This window comes from Saimiri boliviensis, chromosome 1 (genome assembly GCF_048565385.1).
Source record: "Saimiri boliviensis isolate mSaiBol1 chromosome 1, mSaiBol1.pri, whole genome shotgun sequence".
NCBI lineage: Eukaryota > Metazoa > Chordata > Mammalia > Primates > Cebidae > Saimiri > Saimiri boliviensis.
Genome location: NC_133449.1, coordinates 232,999,490 through 233,021,350, shown reverse-complemented (window position 1 = coordinate 233,021,350; position 21,861 = coordinate 232,999,490). Strand labels below are relative to the sequence as shown.

The window sequence follows — 21,861 nt, the reverse complement described above, 5'->3', positions numbered from 1 at the left end:
ACCCTCTAAGGCTCACTATAGCCTCAAACTGCTGGGCTCAATCTCCAGCCTCCCATTGCTCTTATGGACATCCTGATGGAGTCTCATGGCACAAAAGATTAATTAAATGATGTCTTCCAATTTTAATACATTTCTGCAATCCATCAAAAAATAAAAATAAAATTCAACTAGATATCCGTTGGATGAACTCCTCAAGAAGCCCAGGCAAGAGATGTGTATGAGTCTGATATGGTGCAATGTAGAGCCAGCTCTGAGCACCCACCACATGGATTTGTGTCTTGTTTGAGGGTTTGCTTATGGACTTGGACTTGGTTGGCTGCTTCTGTGTGTGATGGTGCTAAATCTGAACAGGCTGAGCCACATCTCTAGGGGTTTTAGGTAGAACCACCTCTGTCATAGCCCGGAGAAACAGATATAGATGCCTAAAGTTTGGGAATTTTAAACTCTTTGAAAAGGAACTCCCACTAAGAAACACACTGCAACCCATTTTACATTTTATACATGTATATTACACATTACAAATATAACACAAATGTCATAAAATGATACTTATGCTTATCCTTATTGCTTAGGTTGTACTTAAATATTTTTTAAATATTTTTTTAAATATTTTTATCACTATCTCATTTTTTTAAATGCTGTTTGCTGTTTATAGCTACTAAACTAAATTTTACAACTCATAGATTAAAAAGCACTGGCCTAAGTGGTCTTCCTGTGTCTGCTGATGGATAACTATGGCATCACTTTAAACGGAGGCAAATGCATGAAATGGTGCCATATTTTCACTTACCAGTTGATGCGGGACGGCATTCTAAATCCTGTGGTTTATTTGGTACATCTAGTTTGCTGCCAAAATGACCTTTCCCTAAATTGCATTTGTTTCCAATGCAATTTAGGGAAACTTCTTTATCATATCAAAGGCTCTAAGAAAATCAGTTATTGCTAAATAAATAATCATGCTTTACTCCTTAACATCAAATTTGCATGAAATGTCAATAGCAATTTACACAAATCTGAACATAAATGAATCAGTGTATACGTCTTAACTCTATTAGATTATGTGTTATCTCAACAATATACTTATGCTGTGTGTCTTTTTAAAAATACTTTCAAAATTTACATATTGCTTAGAGTGATAATAATATGTTTCTTTACTCCCTTACTTTTTGAGGCAGTGATTCCTGAGGTTTTAGGGCCAAGACCTATTTGAAATTCTGATGAAATCTATGGCCCATCTCCTTGAAATGAGCACTATTGTGATTCCATAGACCCACATTTGAGCCCCCTTACCCTGAGTAGAGGTCACTGTTTCTGTCATCTCCCCAGAGCTCAGCCAGCAGCTCATATAACTAGCCCCCACTGAAAGGAAGCATTATACTCCATTCTATTGATATCTAAACCACCAGCTCCTTATTTTATTCTACAGCTGTCCCTTTCATGTTTACTTATTTAGCATTAATATCTGCTGGATTGGGACCAGAGCTAACCTTGGAATTGACCCCATTGTTCCTGTGTTTGTCAATACATTAACCTAATTTAGTGCTGCTGTGGGGTAGCATTGGGTAAATACAGATTGCAGACAGCACCCTAGAGGTATTTGAAGCTGTTTCCAAAGTCCCCACATCATGAGTGGGACATAGCATAGCATCTCTTTTTAAAAACATGTTAATTAAAATATTCCCTTGACTATAGGAAATCATTGTAAGTTTTGATAAATACTACATAAAACATTCAACCGTGAGCTGAAAGCCTAAGGGAATCTCAAGTTAAGCTCAGCAAACCACCTGAGACAGGCACCACTGCCACCTTTTGGTAACATAGCTTAATTGCAGGTTCAAGTTTTTGGAGGGATAATAAAACTATATTTAAAAAAGACTATAATTTTTACATTGTAAAATGATAGAGAATATATGTCTGTTGATATGCTGGAATAGGGAGTAAGCATGTGTTGCTGGAGTTTGTGTTGACTCTGCCCTTTGCATCTCACATTAGCTGTCTTCACCCTGATTTCCTGTATTCTCTGTATTCGGCAGGATTGGAGGAGCCATACCCACTGTGTTCTCATACTTTGCTGAAGTCCTGGCTCGGGAGAAGCGGGGCGAACACCTGAGCTGGCTCTGCATGTTCTGGATGATCGGTGGCATCTACGCCTCTGCCATGGCCTGGGCCATCATCCCGCACTATGGTAAGAGGCTGGCCTTGCACCAGCTGGGCAGTCACTTCATTTTGCTTCAGGCTCCATTCCCATCTTCCTCTCTTCTAAGTTCCACTTTGAGAAAAACTACTCATCATCATGTTTCTTTTTTTTCATAGTGTCCAGGAGATACAGATCGCTCTGTAGAGATCTCTGTATAGAGATCTGTATAAAGTAAGACTGTGTCAAATGGCCTTCTGGTTATGTGAATGTAATGGGGGGCTGAAACTATTTTCCTCTATTATGCTCTCACAACACTTCTGGTCGCCAAAATGTGTGGGGTGTTTTCTCCCACCAACCAATTCTCCTCTGATAGCTGGATGTCCTACAATTTAACTCAAATCTGACACTATGTTACTTGGGGTTAGAGTCAAATGGCACAGATTAAGGGCTTAGTATCACAAGACTGCCCCTCACTTCAGAGGCCAATTATAAGTCCAGGCCTCTGAAACTTCTGACTAACCAGCTATAATCTGGTTATATAAATAGGGGGGTTCCCACACCTCCCACCCTCAGGTTTGATCATTTGCTAGAATGGCTCCCAGAACTCAGGGAAACAACTTTCATTCATCAGTTTATTATAAAGGATATGGCAAAGGATATAGATGTACAGCCAGGTGAAGAGAAACTCAGAGCAAGGTATGTGGGAAGAGGTGAGGGTCTTCCATGACTTCTCTGCCTCACCACCCTCCCAGTACCTCCACGTGTTCAATGGCCCAAAAGCTCTTGAAACCCCATAGTTCAGGAATTTTTATAGAGGTTTCTATAGGCATGATTGATTAGGTATGATTGATTATTAACTCAATCCCCAGCCCCTCTCCTCTTTCTGGAGGATGGGGGTGGGGCTGAAAGCTCCAAGCTTATGATCATGGCTTGGTCTTTCTGGTGACCCAGTCCTACCCAGGAGCCTACCAACAGTTGTCTCATTAGAACAAAAGATGCTCATATCACCCAGGAAATTCCCAGGAATTAGAAGCTCTGTGTCAGGAACCATGGACAATGACCAACACTTTGTTTCTTATTATACTCACAGCCTCATAGTGTACTATTGCATTTTACTGTTTTCAAAGTAATCTCTTTCATTGGTTTCCTCTGTGCTATCAACCCTGGGTATTCCTCTCCCTTCTGCTTCTCCTACCCTAAGTGGAAGTGGGAGGATACACAGATCATCAGCAGCATATAAGACAACATGATTTACAGTTGTTCTTGGGACTGCCATGCATATCAGACACATAGAAGTGCCTTTACTCAACTCCTGTGAGCTCAGTCCAAAGCTCAGCTCCACTTCAGCCCACCTCTTCTGGCAACTCAGAACTGCAATGGGAGCAGGAAAACTCTTGGTGTATGGTCTGTCGACCTGCAGACCTTTAGAGGCAACTCCACCTGTCCATGCTCCCAGATCCCCTCCTAAGTTTCTCCTAAGCTCTAACTGCTCCTGCTGCCTCAGAACACTTGCACAGGTTGCATGTTTCTGAGCAATACTCCCCCTCAGAAGCCAAAAGCTTCAAGTTGCTTCATCTACAAACAGTGAAATGCAGGGAAAGGTCAGTTGAATCCAGAAATCAAATTCAGTATATCAGGAAAGGGGAGAGAAGTGTTCTGGTTGTGTGTGTGTGTGCGTGTGTGTGTGCACGTGTATGTGTGTGCACGTGCGTGTGTGTACACACATGTACACATGTACATGTGCCCAAACAGGCTAAAATTTGCAAAATAGGAATATTGTATAAATTAATACCACATATGACTTCAGAAACTCACCCTCTGCTCTAATCTAAAAAAATAGATTTCAAAAACTCATTGTTCATTTTTTATTTCTCTGCTTTTGTTTTAGAACAGGGTAGTATTTCATTATAAAACACAGTTCTGTTAGGGAACAGCCTTGGTGAAGTTGACTCATTGCTAACATCAGACATAGATTTTAGTTTTTAGGTATATTATCATTTGTTTTTTAACTGAGTTTTAACATGCTGAGTTATAAAATCATGTCACATGCTTTCTTTTGATGAACCTGAAAAGTTACGTGAAAATTATATTTAACAACAACAAAAGCAAGGTATAAGGAATTGGTTACTTCACCTGAAGAGAACTTCTCTTTGCTGAACACAAGTAGGTTGAGTTTAGGGTGCCAAGCTCAAGTGATGGGTTTTTCATTATTCTTTTTTTAAAGCAAGTTTATTAAGGAAGGAAAGGAATAAAGAATGGCTACTCCATAGGCAGAGCAGCGGGTTTTTCATTTTTAAACTCTTTGGTCATTTCTGGGCCAGAGATGCCCTCATACAGGCAGGTCCCCATATCCACCATGAGGCTTGACTTCTGCCACCATCCAAGGAATTCAAGGAGATTTTTCTTTTTGATTTGAAATCTCAGGACCTCGGCCACCCTCAGAACCTTCCTCGGTAGAGCAGTGTCTAACTCATGCCCCACTCAGCTCACTGGTTCAAGTGGGAAAGCCACTCAGGAATTGTTTATAGGAACTATGTTTAAGGAGGTGAACAGCAAATGCAGAGCTTATGCAGAGTCCAGATTTACTCATCATGGCTCCAGACCCACTGCTAGTCTATCCATTCAAATAAGGGCTGCTCCAGGTAGGTAGCCAGAATTGCTGCCCCACTTAGCATCTCTGCCAGCTACTCCTGCAGGGCTCAACCTGGCAAATTTACACAGCAGCTGAAGTACTTCTTCTCTATCTTTCTGTTTGCCTTTCTTCTTTCGGATGCCTTCTTAGCCAGCCTTCGGGCCTGCTTCTTCTCTTTTCAGCCTTTGATGAGAGTATTGCTCCTTGGGTCTGGCCAAGCTTGCTCTCTAGAGCTCCCTGTCTCCCTGGTTTATGGCTGCCCCCTTTCTGGTCCTCCCTTTCCATCATATAGCTCAGAATTTCACCTGCTGGCCTTCTTAAACTCGTAACTCACACTGGCCTCTGCAGTCTGCCTGTGTCCACCAAGCCCAGGCATGACTGCTTTTATTTTTAGTTATTTTCTCACTAGGGATTCAGTTCCTCCAACTCTGCTTTTCACACATCCCTGCCCTTGAACTCTGGATGGTTCCAGGTTTTCTCTCCTGCCTTGCCACTGTCAATCAGTGACCAACCACAAAGAATAAGCATGATTTCCACCTTCCTTTTTCCAAAGTACACTTAAGATATTACTTATTTATAGCTACAAGGGCTAATTAATTCATGTATAACTGGAATGAGGGAAAGTTGGGAATCATAAACAATGCATGAAAAGTTACAAAAAACAATGCTGACACAACAAAATTAAATGTCAGAGGCTGACATCATCTTTTATGTTGACAACACCTTGAGAAATAACGACCTTGTTAGGAAATCAGTAATGTAAATATTAAAACCTTATTCCCATGCTTTACTAAAGGCTTTCCATGACCAGAAGTGTGGCCAAAAAAAAAAAAAATTCAATCAATTCTGTCTGCAAATTAAAATTAACAATGGAAAGCCTTAAAAATATCTTTGCTGAGGTCATGTTTATACTCTTGCAATTTGAAGAGTTTTAATTTTTGTTTTCAAGTTTAATTTTTAAAATCCTGGGCTGAGACTTCTGGAGTGCTAATAACATTCTATATCTTGAGCTGGGTGGAGTTTTTCAATGAATTTTTCAATTGTAAACTTAATTAAACTGGCTGCTTCAGATTTGTGCATGTTGCTATATGAATGATACACTTTCTCATAAACACTTTTTAGTAAGTTTACTACTTCCCTGATACCCTGAAAATACTCATGCTTAGATTTTACCCAAGAATGAGTATTTTATTTTGATTTTACATCAGTCAAATCAGATTCTCTGGACAAGGGACTCAGCATCGAGAGTTTTTATTCTTATTTTTTTCAGCTTTATTGAGGTATGATTGACAAAAATTGTATATATTTAATGTGAATAACTTGAAGTTTTGATATATGTGTATATTGTGAAATGATTGCCACAATCGAGCTAATTAACATCTTGTGTGTGTGTGTGTGTGTGTGTGTGTGTGTGTATGTGTGAATGAGAACACTTAATCTCAGCAAGTTTCAAGTATATAATACAGTACAATATTATTAACTATAGTTACCATGCTGAATAATATCTCCAGAATTTATTATCTTATAACCAAAAGTTCGTACTATTTGACCAACATCTCCCCCCATTCCCCAGCTCCTGGTAACCACTCTTAATTACTCTCTACTTCTATGAGTTCAACTTTTCAGATTTCACATATCAGTGAGATTGTGCAATATTTGTCTTTCTATGCCTGGCTTCTTTCACTTAACATAATGCCTTCCAAGTTTATTCATGTTGTTGCAAAGGGAAGGATTTCCTTCTTTTTTAAGGCTGAACAATATTTCAATATGTGTGTATATGTGTGTATGTATATATATGTGTATATGTACACACACACACACACATACATAGTTTTAAAGATTTTCTATTTTTACAGTTTTATAGTTCTAAAGTTACATTTAAGTCTTTAATCCATTTTAAGTTGATTTTTATCTATGGTGGAAGAGGAGGTTCCAATTTCATTCTTCTGCATATGGATAGACAGCTTTCCTAATACCATTTAGTGAAGAGACTATCCTTTCCTTAGGGGGTATTCTTGCTGCCTTATCAAAGATCAGTATATGCATGGGTTTATTTCTGGGCTCTCTATTCTTTTCCGTTGGTCTATGTATCTGTTTATGCCAATACTACACTATTTCAATTACTGTAGTTTTTAAATATAATTTGAAATCAGGAAGTCTCCAGGTTTGTTCTTCTTGCTCAAAATTGCTTTAGCTCTTCAGGGTCTTTTGTGGTTCCATACATATTTTAGGATTGTTTCTTTCATTTCTGTAAAAAATGGCATTGGAACTTTGATAGGGATTACGTTGACTCTATAGATCTGTTAGAGTAGCATTGACATTTTAGCAATATAATTCTTTCAATCCATGAACACAATATATCTGGCCATTTATTTGCCATCTTCAATTTCTTTCATCAGAGTTTCCTAGTTTTCAGCATACAGATCTTTTTCCACCTTTGCTAAATTTATTCCTATTTTATTATTTTTGATGCTATTGGAAGTGGGATTATTTTAATAATTTCTTTTTCAAATAGTTCATTATTAGTGTATAGAAACACAACTAATTTTTGTCTATTGATTTTATATGCTGTCACATTGCTGAACTCATGTATTCTAACAGTTTTTTGGTGGCATCTTTAGAATTTTCTATATATAAGATCATGTAATCTGCAGAGACATGCTCTTGTTTTACTTCTTTCTTTCTGATTTTGATTCTCTTTATTTCTTTTCTTGCCTAATTGCTCTGGCTAGGACTTCCAGTACTATCCTGAACAGAAATGACAAGAGTCTTCCTGGTCTTAGAGAGAATGCTTTTAGCTTTTTACCATTGAGTATGTTAGCTGGGAACTTGTCATGGATGGCCTTGATTATGTTGAGGTACATCGATGGTTTTTAAAGTCTCTGGGTGGTTCTAATGTGCAGCCAGGTTTGAGATTCTTCAGCTTCTGGTCCCTCCCAGTGGGTGATCTCAGAAGTCTGTTTTTCTGCTGGGCCCCTAGAACTTGATGGTATGTATTGGGTGGGAGTCGGGGGATGCTAATGGGAAGAAGGAGAACAGTGAGCCTGACCTGTTCAGTGTCTGAGTTTCCATACTGTTGGTTTCATCCACACAAAAACACTTTCCTGTCCACCTGGTTTAGAATCACACTTAAAAAGTAACTTGCACATCTAGCTATCTCTTCTTTTCAGTGATATGTCTTTTTAACTTTACCTAAAATAGACAAGGGGCTAAAAGTCTATCCACTTTCCCTGCAGCCTCTGAAAAAAACTAAAGGCTTCTATCTTCGCTCTGAAATCTGCATTGTATAAATGATGCCACGGTCCACAGAAACAAGAGCAAGTCTGCCCCTGCTGCTCTGACCTCTTTCACTGAGGAGGCCTTTGAGGGCACACTACTCCCTGTGCACTGAGTTTGCACCCTGCAGGGAAGGGACACAGGAGCATAATAAAGTGACTCAGAGCCAGGACCTCAGCCTTCTCATATTGGTAACAGGCTTTGCTTTGGAGAGGAGGAATGGATAATTGGCATCCACATTGCAAGCATACTTCAAATGATAAATAACACACAGGCTCGTGGACAGAGGTGTTCTTTGTTTCTGGGTGTCACCTTTTGGTAATTAGGGCAGAGCAGTCAGTGCCCAAAGCCTGAGGCTGATGCTGTAAGACTGGAATTCTGGCTCCTGAAAAGCCTCTAATGCAAAGTAGACTTTGAATGGGTCAGAGAGGATTCAAAGGAAATCTGGAAGGATTCTTATGAATTTAGACACTGGAATAGGGGATTGCATTTCTCTAAAACTAGTGAGTTAAGACATGGGCTGTGGCCAGGAGTTTTTGGAGGACAGTGGAGTCCACTCGGCCTGCTGAGACCTAGCTTTTGAACCTATGTGGAATAATGATGGTGTTTCTCTTCATATCACTGCTCCCAGAATTGAAATTTTCTCCAGAGACAGGCGGTTGCTAACATCTGAAGGTTCCCAACATGAATGGACCTCACCCAGCGCTGACAAGACCTTAGGAGGCAGAGCTCTTGGCTGCGGTCACACCAGCACCTTCCCTGCTGCCACCCTACTCAGGAATTTCTGAGCTGTCTGTGTCTCCCCGGTGGCAAAGAGCAGTCCACTAGAGCAAAGGAGGAGGAAGAGCAGCAAACCCAGAAGGAAATGCCTTTGCATCAAAAGTCAGGTGCCTGTCACAGCTGAAAGTAGGTTTTTAGAGTTGGCTTGGCCAGGTGCAATGCCCAAACCCAGTGCTTTGGGAGGCCGAGGTGGGAGGATTGCCCGAAGCCAGCAGTTTGAGAAAATTTGGCTCTGGTTGACCCGAAACCCATTCTCGAGCCTAGGCCTTCTGACCCATGGTGGGAACTGGGTACTGGTTCAGAAATGAATAAGCAGTATCTTCAAGAACAGGTAGGTCAGGTGTCAAGGGTCTCTCTCAGCCTTCCTGCCCATCCTTTCTCTCTCCACGCTCTGTAGTAATCAGGACACATCAGCGTTTAATGGAAGCCCCAGTGTCTCGGGGGAAATGGGAACAGAGAGCTGAATCACAGGCACTTTCCACGGTGGCTGAGAGCTTTCCTTAGGCCCAGGCTTTGGAGTTGCGTCCGGACTGCGGCACTGTCTGCTCCATTAAACCCTCTGTCATCATTTTCCCTTTTAAATTCGTGTGTGCATCAGATGAGGTGTTCTTCCCTGCTGTGTCCATTACAGTGTGTAGCAAAGACGTTCAATTAGCTAAATGGGAAAGTTCTCATTTTAGCATGAAAGGCCACAGCTCTGAAAGCCCACAGCACATCAGGTCTCATCTAGCCCCCAGAATAGCCCCATGGCCTCTATCTGGCTAGCCCTTCACTGCAGATGTTATAGGGCTGAGCTAGGGGCTCCCATAAGCTCCAGACTTACCCCTCCCTACCTCTCCAGCCATAATGAGATGTCCAGGCTTAAAAATACATGTATTCCCAAGGTTGTCCACATGACCAAAATGTCCCTACTTTCTTTGGAAAGGCAATAGCTGTCTAATTGAGGAAGGAAGCAGGGAAGGATTCCTGATTCCTCAACCAGACAGATATTCAACAGAAAGGAAGAAGAAAGACAGCTTCCTTCTTGTTCACAAGAAGGAACGCCCTGTGGCCAAGGGAAAGAGGTATAAAGTGAGAGGTATTCTGAGCCTCAGAACCGCTACTTCTGTGAGCTCTGTCAAAGCTTTTCAGTCTGACCCAGCCCACTCCTGGTCAGCACTGTGGAAGAATTAAGCAAAATAATCTTGTTAGAGCACCCAGTGCATATATGGTGCTCACAAATGGTAGCTACTGTTGCTGCCAGGTCATTCTGCACGAGGTACCCAGATTGTCAGAGCAGCCGGGATACGAGCTCAGAAGCTACATGAAAAAAAGAGGGAGACAGAACGAAAAAGCATAAACTCTGCCTAAAGTTTGAGATAGAGAAGTCAGAGGAAAGAAAAAAAAAAAAGGATAGAAGCTAAGATAAGGAGAGAGAACCAAGGTATTGAAACAACACTTAAAGTCTTGACGACTTTGTGCCCAATAACTCAGAATCCCCCATTTGTTTGATGGGTAATTCAATATTCAAAGGGCATGTACTCTATAAAGACCCATTTTCAAAGTCATGGTGTTACCATTCCCAGGTAGAAATAACAGGAGTCTGACAACCCTAACCTGCCAGCATCAACTACCTACCAGTTCTGTGGGTTACATGGGCAGCACCAGAGCCAAGCTCTATTGCAGCACCAAGATGTCAGAGATCCTGAAAACAGACAGTTGGCACAGTCATTAACAGCATGGGCTTAGAGGGAAGACCCTGCTTCCAAGCCACCTCTGCCCTCTCTAGCATTGCCATCTTTAGGACAGTTACAGATCTGAGGAACAATTTTCAACATTCTCATGTTGACCTTCAAGGTTTGTATCATGAACTGAGAGGAGCTGCCTCCCCTACTGTGAATTAAACCAATTATTGTGCTATGGAAGTCTGAACTCTTCCATTCAAGCTTACCAGAAAAGGAAAGGAAGTCAGGCATTTGCTGAGAGCTTTCTGTGTCTTAGGCATTGTACCAGATATGTTATCTTATGCACATGATTTTAAAGTAGAGAAATGGGCTTTAAAATATGGCAGTTTCCTGCTCTGGTGCTCATGTGAAAAACTGTATGTTCCTATGCTGATAGCACTGCAGGTGACTTTGTCAAGCTGGGGTTTGTGACCATCCGTTCCTCCGGTAAGTGGGTGAAGCCACAGACCTCTTCCCAAACTAATGTTTTTGTAGACATAAAGTGAAATCAATATGATATAAATGAAAACAATTGTTTCAAAATAGTATTATCAAAATATATTAGCATGTTAAGTAACCACATCTAGTGACAGAGCTAGTAGCTACCACAATTTTGAGGTAGATACAAGTATCGAAGCTGGAAATTAACCAGTGCCTTCTTCTGAACCCTAGGAAACCACTGGACCCCAGATTATCGCCAGAATCCATTTCTTCACTTTAGTTAGAATTGACAGCCGGATGTGGTAGCTCACGCCTGTAATCCCAGCACTTTGGGAAGCCAAGGTGGGTGGATCACTTGACCTCAGGAGTTTGAGGCCAGCCTGGGCAACATAGCAAAAACCCATCTCTACTAAAAATACAAAAATCAGCCAGGTGTGGTGTCAGGTGCCTATAATCCCAGCTGCTTGGGAGACAGAGGCATGAGAATTGCTTGAACCAGGAAGGCAGAGGTTGCAGTAAGCCGAGATTGCACCACTGCACTCCAGTCTGGGTGACAGAGTGCAACTCTGTCTCAAAAAAAAAAAAAAAAAAAAATTGACTAGATAGAAAGAAAAAGCCAAATTAACAAAGGCATACACTAGATATAAGTTTGTTTTATATCCCATGAAAGATGTCTGGATAGAGGCAGTCCAGGGCTGGTGTAGCAGCTCAGTGGTCATCATCAAAGGCCCCAGGTCCTTTTATCTCACTGCTCCTCCATTCTTAGCACATTCCAACTGTAAGGTTACATTCTAGGCAGCACAAAGTGGGAAGGATGCATAAGGATATGTGTGTACTCCCAGAAAGAATCTGCTTGGAAGTCCCACACAAATCCACTTGAATCTCATTGGCCAGAATTTCAAGACAAAGAACGTTTTGGAAATGTAGAGTGCCTGTTTATTCCCAGCAGCAAAGAGAATACAAATCAGGGTAGAGGGGATACAGGGAAGCAACTGGCCCTCTCTGCTGCACCGTTTCATTCTTACTCTGGAAAATCTTTTAGGAATGTTCCTGCATTTCATAATCCAATGTTTAAGTGTGGCCCTTCCATCCATTTTTGGATGCCCAGAACAGAAAGAAACTCTGGCTAGCTCAACAGGAATTTCTTGGAAGGATATTGGGTAGCTCAGAGAGTGGTCAGGAAGGCTGGAGACCCAGGCTCAGAAAACAGCAGAAGACAAGGAAATCCTTCCTTAGATGGCTTATGTGGCCTTTCAGAAAACTCAGAATTTCAGCACTCAGACCCAAAGAAAACACTAACAGTTTAACAAAAATTAGCCCAATTGATACAACTTCAGTTTTAGTGCACCAAAGGGCTTTTAATATTGTTAGATTTTCTTCCAAAGTCATGGGGAGTTGCTGTCTTTGCAAGATGCAATCTTTAGGAACACTGCCTGCTGTTAGTAAATCATAATTATCCAAGCATGATATTGTGGGCAAGTCACCCCAGTGCCCTCCTTCAGGTAAGTGCTGAGCACAAACTGATGTGTGTTGGGAGGAGAATCTGGGCCCACTTGAAGGTTCGGGCTACTGTGGCCTTTCTACTTAGTTTCAGGGAGTGTAGATGCAGGGCTCTCAAGACACTCAAGCCAGTGGGACTCCTCTGCAGTGTTTCAGGGTAGATCAGACTTTCCTGGTCCTCAGATCACAGTTGACACGACCCTGGGTCTTCCCCAAAGCAAATGTGAATCCGAGTCTGACCAGCAGACTAGATACCCCTCATATCCTGGATACTTTCTCCTACAGAAGAGACAAAGGCATCCATACCTATGGTGAATAAAAGTAGAAACGTTGGTTTTATTTACTGTAGATATAGGTGCCGACTCCAGGAGCTGTTGATGTTGGGGTTTGCCCTGAAAACAAATTGTGAATAAATTTTGAATATATTTTATAGTATTAAAAATTAGTTTAAAAAATTAATGGCAATACCAAATGCTGGAAAGGATACAGAGAAACAGCATCTCTCACACATTGCTGGTAGAAACGAAAAATAGTGATATAGACACTCTGGAAAGCAGTTTGACAGTTTCTTAAAAAGCCGAACACATACCACCTAACATAAAACCAAGTAATTGCACTCCTGGGCATTTATCCCAGAGAAATAAAAACTTGTATCCACACAAACGCTTGTGCATGATTATCCACACAACTTTATTTGTAATACCCCAAAGCTGAAAACAACCAAAATGTCCTGCAATACTACAAAGTGCTACTCAGCAATGAAAAGAAACAAGTGATTGCTATAACAGCATTAATGGACCTCAGGGGCATTTTGCTGAGTGGAAAAGCCAATCTCAAAAGGCATTTATGTAATATTCTAGAAATGAGAAACATAGAGGTGGGAGAACACATGAATTATTGACAGAGGTTTGGGATGGTCAGAAGAGGGATGCGAGTGTGACTATAAAGGAGTTGCATCTGGAAGAACTTTCCATTGATGTAATAGTGGGTGTCTTGGTTTCCAGTATGGTTATGTGAATCTTCACATGTGATAAAATCACGTAGAACTATATACACACATTGTACTAGCATCAGGTCCATGCTTTCGATATTGTCTCTAGTTATGTAAGATTAGCCATTGAGGGAAACTGGAGGAAGGGTATATGGGATCTCTCTGTACTGTCTTTGCAATTTTCTGTGAATCTGAGTAATACCTTTCAAAAGGACAGTCTTACATATATTATCTATTTGTTCTGATAATATTGAGGGGGCCCGACAGTAACTATTACTACCCTTTTTTGACTAGAGAACCTGTTGCATAGAAAGTTTCTCATTTCCCAAATTGACGCAGATAATGGAAGGTTAGACATTAGAAGCAATCATCTGATCCTTATTTCTTCAAAATGTTCTCTATACATGACAAAGCTAAGAAACTTCTCTAAAGAGTAACACAGAACTGGAATGACGTCCAGGACATTTTAACTGTCTCTACGGTGTGCATGTGTGGCCCAGATGCCAACCACCCCTTGTCTGTCCAGGTGATGCTCTCATAGCCCCTTGCGAAACATTCAGAGACCCAAGCCTTCATCACTTGCCATGACAAAAACCAGTCACATGCAGAATTCTTTGTTGTTTTTTAAATTATCTTAGGCTGAGGTGAGAGGATCACTTGAGATCAGGAGTTGGAGATGAGCCTGGTCAACATATATTCTATAAAAACAACATATTCTTAAAAAATTTTTAAATTAACTTAACATGGTATCACACACCTGTACTCCTAGCTACTTGGGAGGCTGAGGCAGAAGGATTGCTTGAACCTAGGAGTTTGAGGTTACAGTGGTCACGCCACTGCACTCCAGCCTAGGTGACAGAATAGACCCTGTCTCTTAAAAAATACATATCTCACTGTCTCTGCGAGGCTCCTGCCTCCCCATCCCCCTTCCCAGGGCTCCTAAAAAAAAATACATCTCTTACTGAAGATCTCATAAGAGACTGAAGAGATTTTTTACATCATGTGCTTTATAACCCACAATTGATAAATCCTGACTGGATACTTGTGTTTCCCTCAAAGACGACCCTACTTCTCCTCCCAACACAGCATGCAATTTCTCAAGCTCCTCTCTTCCTCCAGGAATTGACTCCACTGTCACCCCCAACTCATTATTATTCAGAGAAAGCAAGTTCTTCCAGCTTCTGGCTCCAAACTTGCACACCTATCTTAATCTGCTCAGGCTGACATCACAAGATACCACAGACTAGGTGGCTGAAACAGCAGAAATGTATTTCTCACAGTTCTGGATGCTCGAAGTTCAAGATGAACACGCTGGCTGAGTTGGCTTCTGCCACCTTCTTGTTGTGTCTGTACATGGTGGGAAGGGAAAAGTAGTTGGGGGGACAGGCATCTCCCTCTTCTCTTTTCATAAGGCCACGGTCCTGTCAGACTAGGGCCCCATCCTTATGAGCTCATTTAACCTTAATTACCACCCAAGGACCCTAACACTTTCAGGCATATCGGGGGTTAGAGCTTCCACAATGAATCTGAGAGACACAATTGAGTCCACAAAACCACCCATTGTGATCTTAGCAAGCAAAGGGCCCTCCAGCTACCAGAAGGGTCCTAACTTTCGAAGGCACTTGTTTTTTTGTTTTGTTTTGTTTTGTTCCTACTGTTGTATTGTTTTTATTGTTAGCTACCTACTGCAAGCCTAACTTGAAACACTGATACCTTTTCTCTCCAAAATAAGGTCTTATGATATCATTATGGTTCCCTAAGAACTCTCCATCTCATTTTTCTGCACATTTCTATGTTCTACACTAGACAAAATGTATATGTGTGTGTATTTCTCTGAAAATAACTGTTCTGAAAATACCTTGCTGGACTGAATTTATCATTAACCTAATTAGATCCTTTATAAAAGGCTTAGAATTAACACCATTACCAAGTCTTAGTAACTCACCGCTGTGTTTCCAAATTAACTTTCACCTGGAGGGACATAAAAATCACCATCATTTTCTAAAATGTTCCTTGTTTGAGTGTCATGATCATTCCCCAGATTTCTGTGAATAACGTTTAGGTGACTTTCTGGGCAAGAGATACTTCCAGTTTTGTGGAAAGGTAAGGAATGCTTCCCTCACATCGTCAAATAACCTCAAAATCCTTTTTCTATACTGTAATATGCAGAGTGGGGTCCCCAGAAGGAGTGCTCCCTTAATTTGCCCAGATTGTTAAAGTAAAAGATTGTAGAGCTACCCATCTGTTCTTCACAAGCATAGCATTCTTTCATTTGCAAGGACTAAGTAAGCCAAACTTTATTTTTTTTAAAATAACCTACTGTCAGAGGCATTGATGTTAAATTACCTACCAGTTCCCTATTCTCTTATGGGCTGATTTTGTGTTTCTATTTTATGCAGCTATCTCTGTCAAAATCAAGTTTAGATTTGGCCTGAGTTGTTTTGAGAAGGTTTCAAGGGAATCCAAGAGGACACCGGGTATGGCATCTTAGCCAGTGTGGCCATTCAGCACCACTGGGCCACACTGATGTTTCCTATGTGACTAATTTCCTGAGATGTACAATCAACTGCCTAGAGTGGAGCATTAGAAAAATAGATTGCTAAATGGGACAGAGTGTGAGGTTGAAAGCATGACAGGAAATCTAATTATGCAGTAAAGTAATTCCTAGGGATCCTTCTCAACCATGGAAGAGGCTTCTTCTTTAGGAGTTCCTGATCTTTTATAGAACACTGGGGCATGCTTCCAGTTGAGGATAGATTAAATTGCATGATCCACTTCTGCCTCATTCCCACGCTCAGCCCTCAAGGAGCTCTTCAGCTCTGCTGCCTGTCACAGCATGGAATGCACAAGACAGAAGGGAGTTACTTGGGGGCTTGGACAGAACACTTGCAAAAATGTTAGAAAACAATGAGCCTGAGAACTGGGTGGTGGGAGAGGGCAGTAGTCAGCCTTGAGATCTGGTAAAATCAAAGGAGGCAGAGTGTGACAAAAGGAAACAACATGGTTTAGAACAGAGTGACGTGGTTAGTGTAGACCTTAATCAAACAACAAAAAAAGTTCTATGTAATCTAGTGGTAGCAGAAGAGATGAGCCGTTTAAGCCATTTATGTATTCCATGCCCAGTCTTTTCAATGATTAGTAGCACATGTTAATGAGATGACCAGCATGGGTTAGGCAAGTAGTTGAGGGCCATGGAACAAATATATTTTCTCTGTCTAAATTATCCAACAAAGAAGTGGATTCAATGGCTTTGCCTCTATGACAGCTGAACAAACTGGGATTGAGCCTTCATTTACATTACTCGATGAGAGTCTAACACTACACTTTGGGTTTGGCAAACACTCATTGGATATCCTTGCATGCCTGGCCCATGCTGGAAGCCAGAGCTGCTTCTAGGCTAAGGTTGGACTGAGAAGAAATATCTTGTCTGGGTTAACAGCAAAGAGTTCCGAAGATGAAAAGCCTTGCTTCTCATTTGAACATACCCCTCCCTCAAATACTGTAATGGATCTGGGAGTTCAGCATTGCTAGAGCCACTTTGAACTCCACTCTGTTCTTTAATCTGCACTGGTCTTCCTAGTTAGATGGAAGGTACACATTAGCCTGAGGGGTGAGGTGGAGGGCTGAGGAGCAGTGGGGCAGAAGGAAAGATGAGTTGGGAAGAATCCCAGGAGTCTTGGCTTGACAATTTAAGACTAAGATGGACAACTTAAATATCCCAGGAACCAAGTAGGTGGCATGAATAAATGAAGCTGGTAGAAAAGGGAACAGAAGCAAATGAGAAAGCCCACGCCCTCTCTAGAGGATCAACAGCTACTGAGCTGCAGCAGATTCCAGCCATACAGATATTAAAGCCAAGTTTGGCCAAATCTGATTTCCAAAAAAAGGGCAAAATTCTGGATATTTATATGAAGTCTCTCCAATTTTTAATGCTCTAATTCTTATGTATTCTTATGGAGATACAATTTACATATATGGGAAGTAGAATAATGGCCTCCCAAAGATGTCCATTTGGTAAGTACATGTTTAGTTTGATGAGAAACTACTAAACTGTTTCTAAAGTTGCTCTCCCATAATCCTCCAATGTTTAAGAGTCAGCAGCTAATTCGCAAAGTTTCAAAGCAATGTATGGGCCTAACAGAACACACATGCAGGTCAGACGCCAGATGTGTCCCAGTGTTAACACAGGGAGGGCTATACTGGCATGGAGAGGAACACATGGGTAATGGGCCTGTGCTGTTGGAGAAAGATGTGTCTCTGGGAGCCTGAACAGGGGAAGATTCTCAGAATAAGGAGAAAGGCAGATGGGACTCCCATGATCATTGGCTGTACCTGGCAAGCAGTTGTGCCCTTAACCCAAAGGAAATTGAGCTGGGCCCCACAAGAAAAGAGTTCCAGGAACCAGAAAGAGAATGAGCTTGGTTGCAGACAGAGATTGGAAGTGACGACAGAAGGGGTCTGTTCAAGGAAAAGAAGGACCGCAGGGGCCTTCTGGAAGGGATAGCAAGACACCAAACATCTGATTGGCAGGTGATGACATCTTACACGAGAAGTACCCTTGGTGTTTTACAAAGATTTTCAGAAACATCATCTGATGTTGCAGATAAAAGCCAAATTGCATGACAGCCCGTACTGCACAGGGGCTGGCCAGGCAGAAGACCCCATAGTGAGCAAGCAGCTGGGCCAGCTCCATGGAGGAACGCCTTCCCTCTGCCGTGGGTGGTCTGTGCTCCAGAATGCTCTGGGTCAGGGTATGGTTTCTGTCTTGTGGTGGACAGAGGGTGGGGTTCCACAAAAGTGGAGAAAGAAAGGCTGTGGAAGGGGCATTTCCCCGTCTGGCTCAAAGGTGGTTTGATTCTGGAGGAATCATTAACTCAGGGCCTTCCTAGGGCGTCCCCCTACTACAACTTGTGTCTGATACACACCTCTATTTTACAGAATTTTTTAATAATTTCAGTAAAAGAATCAATAAGTTTCTTTAGAACTCTAGGCAATTTCTGGACTCTTTGAGACCAGAGATGAAGTCTTAGTCATCTTTATACCCTCCTTGGCAGTGAATACAATGCGTGAGCCGGGCGAGCCCACAGTGAGTGTTTTGCTGAACTGAGTCACAGAGCCCTGTAATCAATGGGCTACTCAGGGGTGTCAGTCCCCTCCACACACCTGGTTGAAACAGTTGTGCCCAGTTCTGATCAGTTTTATTAAATAAGTTTGTGCTGTTGGGGCTATCTTTGCCTTTGAGAATTGGCATGTCCAGAATGCATTACCACCCTGGCGATGGCCCTAACTGATGGGCTTGAAGGGGAGGCACTCATCTCATTCCATTGCTGCTCACTTAGCTGAGACCAGAGCTTACACACAGACCAGCAGAATCACAAGCAGTTCTCCCATCACCCGAGGTTTCATCAGTGCTAAAGCTACTGCAAGATTATTGTAATTGAAATGGTTCTCAGGCTTCTGGTGGTCTCTCTCTCTCTCTCTCTCTCTCTCTCTCTCTCTCTCTCTCTCTCTCCCCCTCCCTCCCTCTGTCATTTCTTTTTTTCTAGCCTGTGACTCACATTTTGATCCTAAAGCATTGTATCAGTGGCCTTTGCAAATTGCTCAAGAGATCAGATCCAGACTTTTGCATTTATCACGCATCAGGCATCCATTAATTACTGCACATCAGGGAGAATTTCCCTGCTATTAAGCACTGATGCCCGACAAATCAGATATAGCTGGGCGTTTCTCAAAGAGCAGCCTGTCAGCATGGTAATGGTTTGAACAGGGCTGAGCCACATGGTTGAAGTGTGATGGGGCAGAAGATGGGCTGCGGTGACCCCAGCGTTGGTCTGTGACTCACAGAGGAATCGCATAGTAGCAAGGCTTCAGAAAATCAGAAATCTGACTGTCATGGTTAGCAGTGTGAGCTGCCTGATGCTGTACTCTGGGAAGGCTCAGCAGGAGAGTGGGGAAGTTGGAAAAAAACAGAACTGAGTGGCTAGAAAATTAATGCAAGGAAACCGTAAGTCTGCCCTCCAGACTGCCGTGGTTTTATGTTTGAGACTCTCTCAGGGAAAATGAGAGGAACTGCGAGGTGAGAGGGGAGGAGGAGAAACACCCCTCACTCGCCCCTTGAATAAAAAAATGTGATGTCAGTACCATCCTGTACTAATGTTTATTGAGCATCTGTTATGCTCCATACTCCATTCCAAGCAGTGAAGATATATTCTTTAATTTTTACAACTATTCCATGAAGCAGGCACTAATATTATCTATGTTTTATAGGTGAGGAAACTGAGGCCAGGAAGTTAAATGGCTTGCCCAAGATCACCCAGTTAGTACGGAGGAGGAGCTAGGATTCAGGGCCATGCCACGCCTCCAGACACCACACCCTTAGTGGCTCCACTGTGTGGTTTTCCATTCTATTGGGCTGACACCCAAGAAGCCACGTGTACTCACCATGGCCCATGCTCAGCTTTCTGTCAAACACTCCTCAAGTTCAGGGCCAATACCGTTTTCCCTCCTCTGCTACCCGCAAAATGGGTTCTCCAAATGGCCCAGCCAAGAAAACAGGGAAGTTTCTAGAAATACTTGCATAAAGTTTGGCTGAAAGTAGAAACCCCACTGACACCCAGCCTCCCCACTCTGCTGCCTATGTCTGCCAGGCTGAGGATCCTCACCCTGCTGAGGGGCAGCCGTGTGGCCATTCAGAGCTCTTCCCACCCCCAGCCAATTTTGCAGTGCTGTTTTTTGTTGCTTCAGAGCCTGAGCCTCTCTGGACAGACAGGATTTGCTCTCAGCTTTCACATTCCTTCCGTCCTTCAGGCTGGACAATTAGAAATGGGTTGGAGGGTAGTAAAATGGACAAAATGAACTACTCCTTTTAGGCAGGCGGCCCAAGCTGTTGGCCCTCTCATTTCCATTTGGACTTGGAGCAAGTCCTTCAGTGGGGTTAGTTACCAGGAGCCAGGTCAGCTGACCCTCACTCCTTTAAGACTTTCCCACCTTCAACTGGGCACAGTGGGTCATGCCTGTAATCCCAGCACTTTGAGAGGCTGAGATGGGCAAATCACAAGGTCAGGAGATGGAGACCATCCTGGCTAACACAGTGAAACCCCATCTCTACTAAAAATAAAAAATAAAAATCAGCCTGGCTTGGTGGCATGCGCTTGTAGTCCCAGCTACTCGGGAGGCTGAGGCAGGAGAGTTGCTTGAACCCAGGAGGTGGAGGTTGCATGAGCCGAGATTGTGCCACTGCACTCCAGCCTGGAAACAGCAAGACTCAGTCTAAAAACAAAACAAACAAACAAAAAAACAAAAAACGACTATCCCACCTTCACATTCACCTGCACATGTCCTTTGTCACTTCCTGATGAAGTCTGAGCCTCCAAATTCCAAATCTAGTGTGTAGTTAGCCCCTACCTTTTGCTGTTTAGACAGGGCATCTTAGATGGCACCCAGCAGAGGAGAGAGAGGGGATATTTGGAGACAGTGCCCTTATCCCCTGGGGGTGGATAACAAGGACCAAAGCCCTCCCTCTTTCTCATAGTCAGGCTGAGACTGGGCATCAGTGACTGAGAATGAAAAGTGATGAGAAGTTTGAGGAGGTTGGGGAGAGGAGGCTTGAACTAAAATTCTTCTAAAGTACGTGGGATATTGTATGCTGAGGCAGTCATTCTGGAGAGGAATCCAATGATGCTTGTCAAAATATGTAAATATATACACACCAATCAAGCATACCCCCGTCTCTAGTATATACCCAGAGAAATTCACATGTAAGTCATGAGTAAGGATGTTGACAACATATTGTTTGTGAAAGGAGATAGTTAGAGAATCCGTCTGTCCCTCACTGGGGAATGGGTATGCCCAAGGCGGTGCAGTACTTTGCATCAATTAGAAACAATCATAGTAACTCAATACATCATAAAAGCAGCTGAGCGTAAAGTAAGAAAAATGTGAGGAGTGTATCATGTTGCCGTTATCATGTAAATGAACAGACACAAATTTATCTTGCAAGGATTTACTCAAATTCAAATCCACAATTAAAACACATTGGCTATGGTGGCAGTCATGGAAGAGAATGAAAGTAAAGAGTGTTCATAAAAGGGATAAACAACAATGTACATTATTTGCACAATGCTATATCAACAGCATCAGTGATGTGGTACCATGGTGCAGTTGTGGGGAGGGTAATGAACTCGATCCTCTGTACCCAAGGTTGAAAAGAAAATAAGATGTCAAAGATTTCATTGGAGTTCATTTTAATTATTCATGTATGAAATATTGCCTGAGCAAAAGATTTGTACAGAACAGAAATAGCATAGCATGGCTAGGTGTGGTAATTCCAGCACTTTGGAAGGCGGGGACAGGTGGATCACTTGAGGCCAGGAGTTGGAGACAAGCCTGGCCAACAGGGTGA

At 42.3% G+C, this 21,861-nt stretch overlaps 1 protein-coding gene across 2 annotated transcripts in view; it reads left to right on the top strand.

Annotated features, from left to right (window-relative positions):
* The window catches only part of SV2C (synaptic vesicle glycoprotein 2C), a 274,628-nt gene that overhangs the window by 129,621 nt on the left and 123,146 nt on the right, over positions 1-21,861 (top strand). For both annotated transcript variants that reach the window (XM_010341067.3, XM_010341060.3), the window contains exon 4: positions 2,034-2,185. In XM_010341067.3, coding sequence (XP_010339369.1) covers positions 2,034-2,185 — 152 coding nt within the window. The remainder of the gene's footprint in view (positions 1-2,033; positions 2,186-21,861) is intronic.